We start from the raw sequence: 14,736 nt of genomic DNA, 5'->3' as shown, positions 1-14,736 counted from the left end.
TAATATTTTCATATTTCATACATAGTAGATATGCCCATCGAATGTTACCTATATAAAAATCACTAAATGAAACAATGGAAAGGAACAGCAATATGATAGACTTACTACGATCCTGAAAAGTTCTCACATCTGTGTCACCCAGGTTCATATTTTTTAAGCTTCAGTGAGATGTTTTCTCGGCACCATTGTCTCCTGCAGCATTAAGTGGTAAGCTGTAATAATTCACCATCAAAGATAATGGATGGTGCTTCTGAAGTAAAGCGTCCTTGGCCTTTGCAACTTCAATCATTTCCTACATCAAAATGAACACTATAAATCAATATTGAAATTATATCAAATGTAGTTATAATTTTCTTATCTAAAATATCCTAACTGTATCTCTGATGATTTACATAGTAACGTTTTGGCTAGTTATGGGATATTTGGTTAGTTAATTTCACACACAGCGATACAAAGTTGCATGTACATGTAACGACACGGTCAAAAAATGGCTAGATCACTGGTGTGACGAATTTATCCCGCCATAATGAGTGTACATTGTATATACTTACAGACGCATCTATAATCATATTTGTATTAGTCAAGTTCCTAAAATGTGTGCATGAATTGCTGATTGGAAATCATCTAAATGTGAAGTCTTTCTGCACAACAACAAAATTTTAAGCTTGCAATTTTATTGCAGATGGTATTTAATTAGTCATTATAACGATCTAGTTTGCCAATACAACCTATCGTCACACGGGTAAACGCGTTATCGGCTATTCGGTTGTTATCGGATATTCGGTTGCAAGTGGTTTCTGACTGGTAAGTTTATTTGCTTAAAATCATTATGATTGACGTTCTTTTAGGGCATGACAACCGGTTTGAATTGAACCGTAAATATTAAAATTCAAGAAAAATGCGTCGGTTGTACATGTGTTGATTTAGAAGAATAGGAAGTTTACAAAAGTAGAATTTACCAATTTTGTTAGGCATTTTGGTCAAATTTTTTATTGTAAGTAAATGCAACCGGACATTTTCTGCAATTTATCAACCGTTACTTACTTTCAACAATATAACATGTGGTCAGTGTCGTTGAAACAAGTTTTGTCAATCTACAAGCAATAGTTTTGATTTTTTTTTCGTTATCAGAAATCCTGTTGGTTGTTTTGAATGTTATCGGAAACTCCGGTTTTGGTATCGGTAGTTAAGTTGATTTTAATGTAGAGGATTGTACGAATACCACGAATTACTCAGCATTGACCATTTAATTTGTTGTATATGAAATGAAATAAGGTGAAAAAGACCATTCTTCTAATAAAAAGTGCAATTAATTGCGCCCCCCCCCTTTTTTTTTGCTTTTATAAACAAGTTGCATGATTTCTTCATCGGACTTTGCTTATTTGCTATGTATATTACATTAAAGTTAGATGAAAAGTAACTATGAAATACAAAACTACGTTGAGTTTCGCATTTTTTTTATCCTGTAACAGAGACATAGAATAATATGCAGACGTGTAGCTGCCTATAAGCAAGTACTCAACTGCGTACACATTATTTGAGAGTTTGAGAGAGAGAGTTAGAGAGTTTGAGAGAGTTTGAGAGAGAGAGAGAGAGAGAGAGAGAGAGAGAGAGAGATACTTTGTCGTTAAGATATTTGTGCCTAAAAGTAACTCCATTATATAATCCCGGTTTATGATTTAATCAGCATCATAATGTCCATTCAATCAAAATGATTGGATCAAAGGCTGTCCGACGTGTTTCATACCGATTGGGCACAGTGATTTTGATTACGAATAAGTCCGTTTACCTGATCAGGATATAGGGCCCATGGCGGGTGCGACCGGTCGGTGGGGAATGCTTGCTCCTCCTGGGCACCAGGGCCGGGATTCATAAAAATATATAAGTTTTACACTTAAAAGTCTACTTAAGTACTAAATGAGTACTTAGTTAAGTAAAACTACTTAAGTATAATTCATAAACACACTAAGTGCTATACTTAACTACGTAAGACACGCGACACTTAAATATATCTTAAGTGCTAAAGGGGGGGGGAACCGTGTTTAAAAATAGATTTCGGTACAGACGATAGAAGCAAAATGGCGGATCAAATAACAGACGAAAAGAGAGGAAAGAAGAGAAAGGCAAACTGGACGCAGGACGAATGTCTGATGCTGGTGACTATGGTAAATGAGAAGAAGAACATCCTGAGGTCAAAGTTAGGTCCCAGCTTAACTTCAAGAATGAAGAAGGATGCTTGGGAAGAGTTGACAGAGCGACTGAATGCCTCCGCCGTTAACAGCTGGTTAATACACAGAGGACAGTGGAGGAAGTGGAAAAGAAGTGGCAGAATCTTTTGTCCACTTCCAAAGCAGAGATTTTCAGCTATAGGAAAACAACAAATGGAACAGGTAACATTTGTCGAACTCAAACAATCCCTTTTGCAATTTTGCTCATATATCTTTAGGTTGAATGAAGAATTTCTGCAGAACGGGGGAGAAATTAACAGATTAAGAGTGGTGTTACTATATATTTGTTGTAGCCCCCCCCCCCCCTCCCCCCCCCCACCACCACCAAAGTAATGTGTCTGCGTACGGTTTCCCGACCGACACTATTTTTATCCCCTGATCCTAAATTTTTTATCGTATCTTAGCCCGAAAATCCTTTCCATGAATATTAGGCCTAGGGGCTCAATCATATGTCGTCTGTTGAGCGGATCAACATGCCGGTATAGCTATTAATTTCATTTCAGAGTTTTCCAAACGTACTGTATCTAGAAAGACAACGTATGTTTTTTTTTATTGTGTTTAGGGCAAAATGGAATTGTCACACTGCCTCCGTGATCGCGTGACCACGTACTTCCCCTTACTTGAAACAGTGTATTGATTTTTTTAAATCTATATTTAACATTGGCAAACGACGACGTCCGAGAAAGCATCCATAAATAAAGAGGTGGATCTTTAATTTCTGACAGGCGAAGATAGGTTTTACTGAGATTTGACTTCATTTAATGTTTGGTTGTGTTATTTTTGATTACCAATTTTTATGCTCAATTTAGAATCAAAGGAAAATAAAGAAAATAGTCACTGTATATTGAGATTTTAATTTTATATCAAGTTTTAATCAACTTTAGTTTGAATATATAGTACAAATAAATTCAATGATAAACCATTTTATAAAATTCACATGTCATTAATCTTGTCTTTTGAAAAAGATGAAAATTATATGTGTATTATTTAGTAAGTATACAGAAATAATTTTAAATATATAACATTGATATTGGGGTGAAAGTGGGCTCACAATAGCTGTTTTGGAAATAAAAAAAAAAATACCGCATATACACAGTGAAATGACTTTATAATAAAATTATGGCCAGCTACTACAGTAAAGATATTATGTTTCTATAAAATTAATTAAACAGGCGGAGGACCTCCACCCAAACCCCTGAGTGCCATAGCCGAGACAGTGCAGATGGTGATTGGGGAAGAAAATGCCATCATTGATGGAGTACAGGGAGGGATTGACTCCTCCTTGCTTCAATTGCTGACCAATGATGGGAACATTTGGTAATTTCAGTATTAATTTTCAGTCATAATGGAATAACAAGACTGTAAATATAACGTACTTTAAATGTATCAAGTTGCTAAATCACATGAAATTTATTAATATTGAGTGTATTGTGTTAATCAATGCCAATACTGGTATCACATTTCTATTTCATATGTATTATTTTTAAATTAAATCCACTAACAGGTTCAAATGAGCGTTTCATACCTGTACATGGGGTTACATCCATCTGAGTATATATTGTACATTTTTACTCTCTTAAAAAACATAAAATTTGCAAGACCTAGATATAGACCTATTTTCCTTCTACAAATACATAATCATTTCATAAACACATCTTGTTTTATGGTGTTAATTTTTTTTTTTTTAAATAAAAAAAAAAAACACAGCAAAACTTGACTCTCTGCAACAGTGTGTTCATGTGTATATACAGTACTTGTGATCCCACAGAATTCTTCATGTAATGAGTTATAAATATATCACTTCCAAATTATCAAAAAATAATGCCAAGTTTGTTCTGCTTTATTGACTCATTATTTCTTTTATTTTATTGTAGTAATGTTCAGATTGTTCAGAGTGAACCTGAGTTCAGCATGACATCGCCTCCTATCATACCCCTCTCACCAAGATTGCCATTGCCAGCTCCTCTACATGTTCCTTCAGCCTGTTCCTCTGTGCCAGCAGGAAATACATGTACAAGATGCGCCAAAGCCCAGACAGACAACCACAACAGGCAAAGTGAAATAGAGGAAATGACAATTCGGAAACTTCATCTCGAAATTGAATATTATGAGATGAAATTGAAAACATTGAAGGAGGAATAGGTGATGATGATCTGTATTAAATTTTCAATTAATGATAAATAACACAAATATTTTTTCTACCATATACATCCTATAGATTAGTTTAATACCACAGCATCTTTACATTTTTGACTTTTTCTCTAGAATCTAGGAAACAAAGCATCCTTAGGTAAAGGGAATTTAAGTTATTTGTAGAGCCAATCCATGGTCAAAGTCATGATATTTGCATCGTGTGACCTTGATCACTATTGAATTTAGTATGCACAGGAGCTTATTGTTTCACAAACAAAAGTTGTTTTAACAACTATTGAACTACAAAGTGAAAACTTTAACCCTATGGTCATAACTTTTGAATGGCGAGTGATAGGGCTTTCATATTTCATGTTTACAAGGTATTACCTGTGACAAGAACTGTTTACTTGTACAAAAGATTTGATCTTCTGACATTGACATTGGAGTTTGACCTACTTTTTAAAAAAAAATAACCTTGAAGTGGTGCATTGCTTTAATGACAAACACCCAAAACCGGTGGATCACAATTCTTGATTTTTACTTGTTTATCTTTAATTCAATCTTGTCTGAATATGAATTACACATGAAATACATAAATCTCATTCTATGCATTAAATGCATAATATGTATATAATTCACATAATTGCAGATATTGTTTAAAACTGCATTTGATATTTTTGTTCATATTTTTGTTTCATAGTTTGGGACCCTGCCAATAGGCAAATGTCCTATAGTAATGAATGTCTGTGAATCCTGGTGACTTTGAAATATTCTGTAAATATTCACTGTTTTTTATACTGTATTTTAGTACATGTTCAAATTAAGAAGTTGTTTTTGGTTTTAAGAAAAAAAGTACTTAAACACAAATATATTATTGTTATATTTTAATAAGATATCAATGAATGAAAATTTCCGTGCAACAATTATGTCTCAAAAGTGAGTCACAGCAAACAGTTGTATGTACAACGTCCCATTGTTGTTGCCACGGACTGCTCCCCCGTCATGGTGATTCGTATCATCATCCTCAGCATCATTAGGGTTTTCATCTGGGTCTTCATCAGGAATTGGAATTTGTCTATCTTTACATATATTGTGGAGCACGGCACAAGCTATGATTACTTGACAGGTCTTTTGTGGAGAGAGGCGTACTTCACCATGTAATACATGGAAACGGCGTTTCAGCTGACCAATGCCCCTTTCAACAATGCTGCGTGTTCTTTTATGTGCCCTGTATAATAGTTAAATGAAGAGTTTTTACTTTATATAATTTAATTTTACTTTTGATATATATATATATATATATATATATATATATATATATATATATAGTAGTTCAGGGTTAATCCCAACTGGCTACCGATCTTGAATTATTCAAATATCTGACTCTCCTATAATAGTAAAATTCACACGTTTGAATTACATGCTTGTTTTATATTTCATATCAACTTATATGGTATGTAGTCGTACCTATTGTAGTTGGTCTGGGCACCCGGTAGGGGTCTCAAGAAGGGAGTGAGTAACCATCTGCGAGATGGATAGCCACTGTCGCCAAGGAGATGGGTGTGCACTGGGATGTGGTTGTTTTCAAACAAAACATGAAGTCCGCTCTCCCTCAAAATCCTCGAATCATGGGTTGAACCAGGCCACTTTGCCACAATATCAAGAATTTTGTAACTGGCATCAAAAACAACTTGTACATTTATGCTGTGGTAATGATGCCTGTTTATAAATTCATTTTCATCAACACTTGGGGCAATAATCTGCACATGTGTCCCATCAATAGCACCAACAATCCCAGGAAATCCTGCGACTTGGAAAAAGTGCTCTTGATTTCGACGAATTTGGTCAGCTTGCACGGGAAACCTGATAAATTGCTGCACCATTCTGTCCGAAGATAGGCTTTGCAGTGTCACTGATATTGCCCTCGAAACTGTAGGCTGCGAAACACCCATGTCATCCCCATTACATAGTTGCATTTTGCCCGTTGCTAAGTATCTAAGTGTCAATAATAATTTCTGGGTTGATGTTAAAGCATGATTTCTTAAAGATCCCGCTCGAATTTCATTACCAATAATGTTTTCAACGAATTTGATTCCATTCATATCTAATCTGAAACATTTGATCAATTCTGTATTTGAATATTCCCTTAAACAATCTTTCCTCTCTTTAAAATGTCTCCTGTTCACCGCCATTTTCTCTTTCAGATAAAAAAAAAACTGAAGTATTTCTTATCTATTTAAACCACCTTCCTAGGACACTTAACTTAAAGTCAATACTTATGTGCTAAATATGTTTATGAATTACACTTAAGTATTTCACATGCACTTAAGTGGTAATTTGAGAATTTAAGTGTAAATTCTCAGATTTAAGTATTTTTTAACACTTAAGTATTTGCTAAAAACTTTTATGAATTCCGGCCCTGGTCCCACTTCTGATGTGTCCAGGGGTCCATGTTTGCCCAACTCTCTGTTTTGTAAGGCTTGTGGATGTTATGAGATTGATCACTGTTCGTTATCCTCACCTTTCTTTTAACTTTATTGTGGATAAGAATTAATCAAATGCAATATTTTCCTGTCCATAAATAAACTGACAGTCAACATTTCTTCAACAAAGTTTCTCATAATTTCACTTTTCTTCAAGTGTGACACAATCAATTCAGCACACCTCCATAATAATATGACGACATTATTGCCGCCCACTATATATTGATTTTCCTAGTGACAGGGTACCTAAGTACTACAGCTGGTTGGGACCCGAATTAGAATATATCATCAATACCTCTTCCTTGTCGTAAGAGGCGACTAAATAGGTGGTCCTTCGGCTGAGACCATAAAAAAGACTATAAGCGCCGAACATAGGCTTAACTTTTGCAGTCCTTCACCGGTAATGGTGACGTGTCCATATGAGTGCAAAGTGAAGATAACGAACAGTGATCAATCTCATAACTCCTATAAGCAATACAAATAGATAGTTGGGCAAACACGGACCCCTGGACACACCAGAGGTGGGATTGGGTGCCGAGGAGGAGTAAGGGTGAAAGATTCTCAAGAGAGACGTTAAACAATATACAGTAAATCAATCTATGTACTACATATTCTGAAACGTGCTACTAAACCATTTGAACCGTTCCGTTCTCGGTTATAAAATACTAGATTTTTTACATCATGGAACGTTGTTTTTTCAACAAGAAGGGAAAAATATCCATGTCTAGAGACCAGTCATCCAAAAAACTACTTTGTCGAAAATCACTCTGATTCAACGCAAAAGTACTCCGAAGTTGAAATAAAACAAGAGGTACTGTAAGCAATGCTCACTAATAATACCCCCGCTTACCCCAATCTCCCAAAGGGTGTTGTTAATAGGTATAAATTACCTCTTTCCTGAGTGTAAAAATATGGTATGCCTTTGTAGAAGAAAATGGAAGATATAGTCCGAACACAAATCTATGGTATAAACCTATAATTTTGACATTGATATCAAAGGTCAAGGTCATAAAGAGGTCATGAATGTACATGACACACAGTCTCATGGTGATACACCCATGTCTTATGGTATGACTATGTCTAAACCCTATAATCAATTTTGACCTTGAGGTCAAAGTTCAAGGTCATATAGAGGTCATGAGGGTACCCGCCACATCGTCACATGGTGATACACTCATGTGTCAAATATGGTATGCCTATGTCAAAGAACAAAGAAGTCATGGCCCTGACACGAATCCATTGTAAAAACCTTTAATTTTGACCTTGAGGTCAAGATCATATGGAGGTCATAAAGGTGCCCGACACATCGTCTCATGGTGATACACTCATGGGTCAAATATGGTATGCCTATGTCAACGAACAAAGAAGTTATGGCCCGGACACGAATCTGCACAGACAGACAGAGTGATTCCTATATACCCCCCCCCCCCCCCACCCTGAACTTCGTTCGCGGGGGTATAAAAAATGCTGGAGTTCCTCATTGACCTTGGTGATCAGGTCTTCCAACAGTATGTTGGATATCCATGGGCTCGAATTGTGCTCCTTTGTTAGCTGACCGGTTTTATATTCTTATAATGCTGTCTGACGTGTTTCATACAAAATGTTAGGCCGTTCTTGACACACTGATTTAACTACGGACTACTTCGTTTATCTGATCAAGATATAGGGTTCACGGCGGATATGACCGATCCACAGCGGACGCATACTTCTCCTAGGCCTTTGATCCTACCTCTGGTATATCCAGGGGTCCGTATTTGCCCAACTCTTCAATTTGTATTCCTTAAAGGAATGATGAGATTGATCACTGTTCGGTATCTTCATATTTCAAAGGATACATTCCGTACCCACATCAAATCGTTCCGTTCAAACTGTTCAGTGTTCCATACTCTGCTTTCATGTGAATGTCATAGGCAAATCAAATGGAAATATTTAAAAACAAATATCAGATAATCCTTGAAATCAACTACATGTGTCGGCACGACACCAATGTCCTCGCCTGCAGTAAAGTCAAATGTGGGAAATCCAACGATTTATAACTCACTTGTTAGCTCACCTGAACCGAAGGTTCAAGTGAGCTTTTCTGATCACATTTTGTCAATCGTCCGTCCGTCTGTCCGTCTGTCCGTATGTCTGTAAACTTTTCACATTTTCGACTTCTTCTCCAGAACCACTGGACCAATTTCAACCAAACTTGGCCAAAAGCACCCTTTGGTGAAGGGCTTTCAAGTTTGTTCAAATGAAGGGCCATGTCTCTTTCAAAGGGGAGACAATCACAAAAATGCACAAATAGGGTGGTGTCAATTAAAAATCTTCTTCTCAAGAACCACTGGGCCAGAAGAGCTGAAATTTACCTGAATGCTTCCTGACATATTGCAGATTCAAGTTTGTTGAAATTATGGGCACCGGGGGTTGGATGGGGCCACAATAGGGGGTCAAAGTTTTACATACAAATATATAGGAGACATCTTCTCTAGAACCACTGAGCCAGAAAAGCTGATTTTTACATGAAAACTTTCTGACATAATGCAGATTCAAGTTTGTTCAAATCATGACGCTCGGGGGTAGGATGGGGCCACAAGGGGGATAAAATTTTACATACAAATATATAAGACAAATCTTTAAAAATCTTCTTCTCAAGAACCACTAAGCCAGAAAAGATGATTTTAACATGAAAATTTTCTGACAGTGCAGATTCAAGTTTGTTCAAATCATGGTCCCCGGGGGTAGGATGGGACCACAAGGGGGGATAAAAGTTTTACATACAAATATATAGGGATAAACTTTAAAAACTTCGTCTCAAGAACCACTTAGCCAGAAAAGCTGAGATTTACATGAAAACTTTCTGACATAGTGCAGATTCAAATTAGTTTAAATCATGGCTCCCGGGGGTAGGATGGGGCCACAAGGGGGATCAAAGTTTTACATACAAATATATAGGGAAAAACTTTAAAAAATTTCTTCTCAAGAACCACTAAGCCAGAAAAGCTGCGATTTACATGAAAGCTTCCAGACACAATGCAGATTCAAGTTTGTTGAAATCATTGGCCCCGGGTTTTGGTTGAGGCCACAATAGGGGGTCAAAGTTTTACATACAAATATATAGGAAAAATCTTTAAAAATCTTCTTCTCAAGAACCACTGAGCCAGAAAAGCTGATTTTTACATGAAAACTTTCTGACATAGTGCAGATTCAAGTTTGTTCAAATCATGGTCCCCGGGGGTAGGATGGGACCACAAGGGGGGGTCAAAGTTTTACATACAAATATATAGGGAGACACTTTAAAAATCTTCGTCTCAAGAACCACTTAGCCAGAAAAGCTGAGATTTACATGAAAGCTTCCTGACATAATGCAAATTCAAGTTTGTTGAAATCATGGACCCCGGGGGTTGGATGGGGCCACAATAGGGGGTCAAAGATTTACATACAAATATATAGGAAAAATCTTCTTCTCAAGAACCACTGAGCCAGAAAAGCTGATTTTTACATGAAAACTTTCTGACATAATGCAGATTCAAGTTTGTTCAAATGATGGCGCTCAGGGGTAGGATGGGGCCACAATGGGGATCAAAGTTTTACATACAAGTATATAGGAAAAAACTTTAAAAATCTTCTTCTCAAGAACCACTAAGGCAGAAAAGCTGAGATTTACATGAAAGCTTCCTCACATAATGTAGATTCAAGTTTGTTCAAATCATGGGCTCCGGGGGTTTGATGGGGCCACAATAGGGGATCAAAGTTTTACATACAAATATATAGGAAAAATCTTTAGAAATCTTCTTCTCAAGAACCACTGAGCCAGAAAAGCTGATTTTTACATGAAAACTTTCTGACATAATGTAGATTCAAGTTTGTTCAAATCATGGCCCCCGGGAGTGGGATGGGGCCACAAGGGGGATCAAAGTTTTACATACAGATATATAGTTAAAATCTTCTTCTCAATAACCACTGAGTCAGAAAAGCTGATATTTACAAGAAAAGTTTCTGACAGTGGAGATTCAAGTTTGTTCAAATCATGGCCCCCGGGGGGAAGGATGGGGCCACAAGTGTGGGAGGGGGTGTCAAAGTTTTACATACAAATATATGGAAATCTTTAAAAATATTCTTCTCAAGAACCATTGGGCCAAAGAAGTTGACATTTACATGAAAGCTCTCTGACGTAGTGTATATTCAAGTTTGCAAAAATCGTGGCCTCCAAGAGTAGTTGGGGCCATAATAGGGACTAAGGTTTTACATGCAAATATATATGGAAAGTCTTCAAATATGGGCCAAGGTGACTCAGGTGAGCGATGTGGCCCATGGACCTCTTGTTTTTGAGAATGTTTTTAAAAGACTGTTCCTAACTGCATATCTCCACATGTAAAAAATGATCCCATATTGTGGCTCCACTCTATACTCGGGATGTTTGATTTGAAACTTTGATTCCCTTTTGTGGCCTCAGTCTAACACCCCCCCCCCCCCCACCTGCCCGGGGAAGCTTAGTTAGGAAGCTATGTTAGGAAGCTTACATGTAAATTTTAACTTTTCTGGCCCAGTTGTTCTTCATGAGAAAATGCCACCATTCTATTTCTACCTTTTCGTGATTATCTCAGGGTTCATGTGAACATGTTTCTTTATGCAAGGTGAAGATAACGAACAGTGATCAATCTCATAACTCCTATAAGCAATACAAAATAGATAGTTGGGCAAACACGGACCCCTGGACACACCAGAGGTGGGATCAGGTGCCTAGGAGGAGTAAGCATCCCCTGTTGACCGGTCACACCCGCCGTGAGCCCTATATCCTGATCAGGTAAACGGAGTTATCCGCAGTCAAAATCAGTGTGCCAAGAACGGCTTAACAATCGGTATGAAACACGTCAGACAGCATTTGACCCAATGCGAGGTTGTATTGACGAACTAGATCGTTATAACGACCATAGAATTTGCGAAATGGTGACTGCAATCGAGACTGTTGAAATCCCTGTACCATCAACTTGTTTGTCAGTAGCTGAATAAACTTGAATCGCCTTTACCCGAGAATGATTTATATGGAGTTTGATTGCAATAGTATCAATGGTTCCGAAGAATTTAACAATGTTTAGAGAGTTTACGGACAAATTGTGATTTTAAAAAACTTACTTGAGCCTTTGGCTCAGGTGAACTAATTTTTTCCCCAAATATTTCGAAGAATTCTCATGTGTATTTTGCATTCTGACATATGATAGAATTAATAACATACAACTTTACTCACTTTTTAATTTGATTTCTAGGCAGACATCAATCTCAACCATGCTGATCAAATTCGTATACAACTTACATGTACATAAGAGTATAAATAAACGCAATTCGTCAAAAAAATAATCTTCGACCAAATCATGTATATCTACATGTATCTCACCACCAGTTTGGCGAAATTCTCCTTAAATTACGACAATGATAAAGAAACTTCTCACAAAAATTTAGTTACCTTTCGTATATCAAATAGAAGAATGTCAGAATTAGAATGCATAATTATCATTCCGTTTAGAGTAACACAAAAAGGGTTGACGACTTCTATGACCAAGAAGATAATCAAAGCAATTGCAATAGACGTTTAAATCGCCTAAACTTTGACAACCTTGAAACAAAACTGTAGAATGTTGACATAAATTCGGATATATAAAGCATAAAAATGATATGCATTTATCGAATATTTTGTAGAATGAAGTATAACTGGCCCAAAATGGGCCTATGGTACATAAATGGCTAAGACCGCAGAACATTAATTGGCAAGAAAGGAAATATATGCATCAGTTACAGTCAAAACATTTGATATCACAATCCAACAGGCCGGATACTAACTCAGCACGGGCTCCCTAAAACATATTAAAATTACTACAGGAAGCTTTATCGCCGTACGGGCGGGGATGCTTGTCAGCGCCGACGATTTGAAAACATAGGGTTGAAATTCCAAATTCTATGTTGATATTCTCAGAAATCTTCAAACTCTAAACATGGAAAATTATTTGTTGATGTATAAATTAAGTACTACTCCTACTATTCTACATGAGTAAAGAAGATCATTGTGGAATTAATTAATTTCGTGGGACGAATTTTCGTGGATTTTCTAAATATTACAGTTTGATGAGATGCGATTTTGTGGGTGTGAATTATGTCTTTTGTTGATGTTTAAGAATTCGTGGAATATAGATCAACTCACAGTTCATGAAAATTGCAAAGTCACGAAATAGTTGTATATCGTACATGTATATATATTATATGAATCTTATATTACATTATCTATTTTCTATTCTCTCATTTATCTGTCTGTGAATATGTTTTATACAGGACCACAATGTAAAACTAGTCATTTGATGCTAATGTGATATTCTGTCTTAATAAAAGAATTTATTCATCATATAATAATTGTACAGTATTTGGAATGGCTTTTCTAACATATGAGACTTTCAATCAGTTTCCTACAATTTGACTGGATCATCAGAGATGGCGTCACTAGGACAACAGTTTACATGGACCTGTCAGATGACTCTTCCTCCTTCCCAAACACAAGTGTACATCAGGTTCTACAGAAACGAAACCAGTGCTGCTACTGTTGGATATAACACCCAATGTCAAGGATTTGGTGTGAATTCTAGATACAACTATAGTTGTACTACACCGAGAGAGTTCAATCTCATCATACCGGCACAGAGTGTGACACAACAAGAACAATATACTGTATGGAGATGTGCTTATTACAGCGGATTTCTATCCTACAGTAGCGTTCAGAAACAACTCGTCATCGCAAGTAAGACTAAATATAAGAACAGAAATGAGCCATATTTATTTCCATATATACATAATTTGAACTATTGGTCGATTAGATATTGTTTGACGTCCTTCTCGAGAATATTTCACTCATATGGAGACGTCACCATTGCCGGTGAAGGGCTGTGAAATTTACACGCCTATTCTCGGCGCTGATGACCTTTGAGAAGGAAGGGATCTTTATCGTGCTACACCTGCTGTGACACGGGACCTCGGTTTTTGCGGTCTCATCCGAAAGACCACCCCATCTAGTCGGCTCTTATGACAATCAAGGGGTACTGAGGACCTATTCCAACCCGGATCCCCACGGGATAAATTTGAATTAAACTTATAGACACATAAAACATAATTTTGTACAGTAATATATATTATAATCAAGGTAAACCCTATTATATTCAATTCTAAGATAAACCCATATCAGAAATATGGATGTCATGTTATTTTCATAAGACTATGAAGTTAACAATGATTAATAACACGATAAAGAAAATTGCTGATATCATTACTTATTAGGTTTGCCACGGACTGTCTATGGATATATTTTGGGTTAATCAATCTCATAGACGGCGAGGCGAACTCAATATATGCATAGACAGTCTGAATCAAACCTAACAAATGATTTATTTTCTCGAGAACCATTATGTGATAAAAAGTAAACATATGTACACAAGAGCTGATAATCATGATGTTGAATGTAATGACATGTACGCCTATTTAATTGTAAACGTAACGTGCAATCCCCCCCCCCACCCCAAATATATGTAAACAGTAAGAAGCGGATGGGCACCCTCAGTTAACTTTCTGAGGTACTAATATTTTATTTCAATATATACATATAATGATTGGTACAAGAAAAACTTGACTAATTGTCTTGAATTAAGTACGTATAGGATTTCTGATGTAGCTGGCTCTATCTCTCTGAGCTCGGCTCATACATCTCGGCTCTCGCCGGTCTTTCCGACTCTGGCTCTTCGTGGCTCCGGCTCTTACAGCTCGGCTCTTTCTAGCTCCGGCTCTTTCAGCGCGGTATTACAATTATTTAATATTCATACAAAGCCAGGAAAGAATTGTGCAGTCACGTCTAAGGCTTCGTATAATGTTAAAAA

The 14,736-nt window shown here is 36.7% G+C and overlaps 2 protein-coding genes across 3 annotated transcripts in view; both read left to right on the top strand.

The window, feature by feature from the left end:
• Positions 1-14,736, top strand: part of LOC125667162 (hemicentin-2-like) — a 145,235-nt gene that overhangs the window by 59,483 nt on the left and 71,016 nt on the right. For both annotated transcript variants that reach the window (XM_056157243.1, XM_056157241.1), the window contains exon 4: positions 13,278-13,610. In XM_056157243.1, coding sequence (XP_056013218.1) covers positions 13,278-13,610 — 333 coding nt within the window. The remainder of the gene's footprint in view (positions 1-13,277; positions 13,611-14,736) is intronic.
• Positions 3,243-5,219, top strand: LOC125675362 (uncharacterized). The gene is made up of 2 exons (XM_056157251.1): positions 3,243-3,545; positions 4,103-5,219. Exons 1-2 carry the CDS (start codon positions 3,451-3,453, stop codon positions 4,368-4,370), a joined length of 363 nt encoding a protein of 120 aa, XP_056013226.1. The 5' UTR covers positions 3,243-3,450; the 3' UTR covers positions 4,371-5,219.

The sequence above is a fragment of the Ostrea edulis genome, chromosome 2 (assembly GCF_947568905.1).
Source record: "Ostrea edulis chromosome 2, xbOstEdul1.1, whole genome shotgun sequence".
NCBI lineage: Eukaryota > Metazoa > Mollusca > Bivalvia > Ostreida > Ostreidae > Ostrea > Ostrea edulis.
Note: the sequence above shows the minus strand (reverse complement) of the source record. Positions and strands in the feature narration are given on the sequence as shown.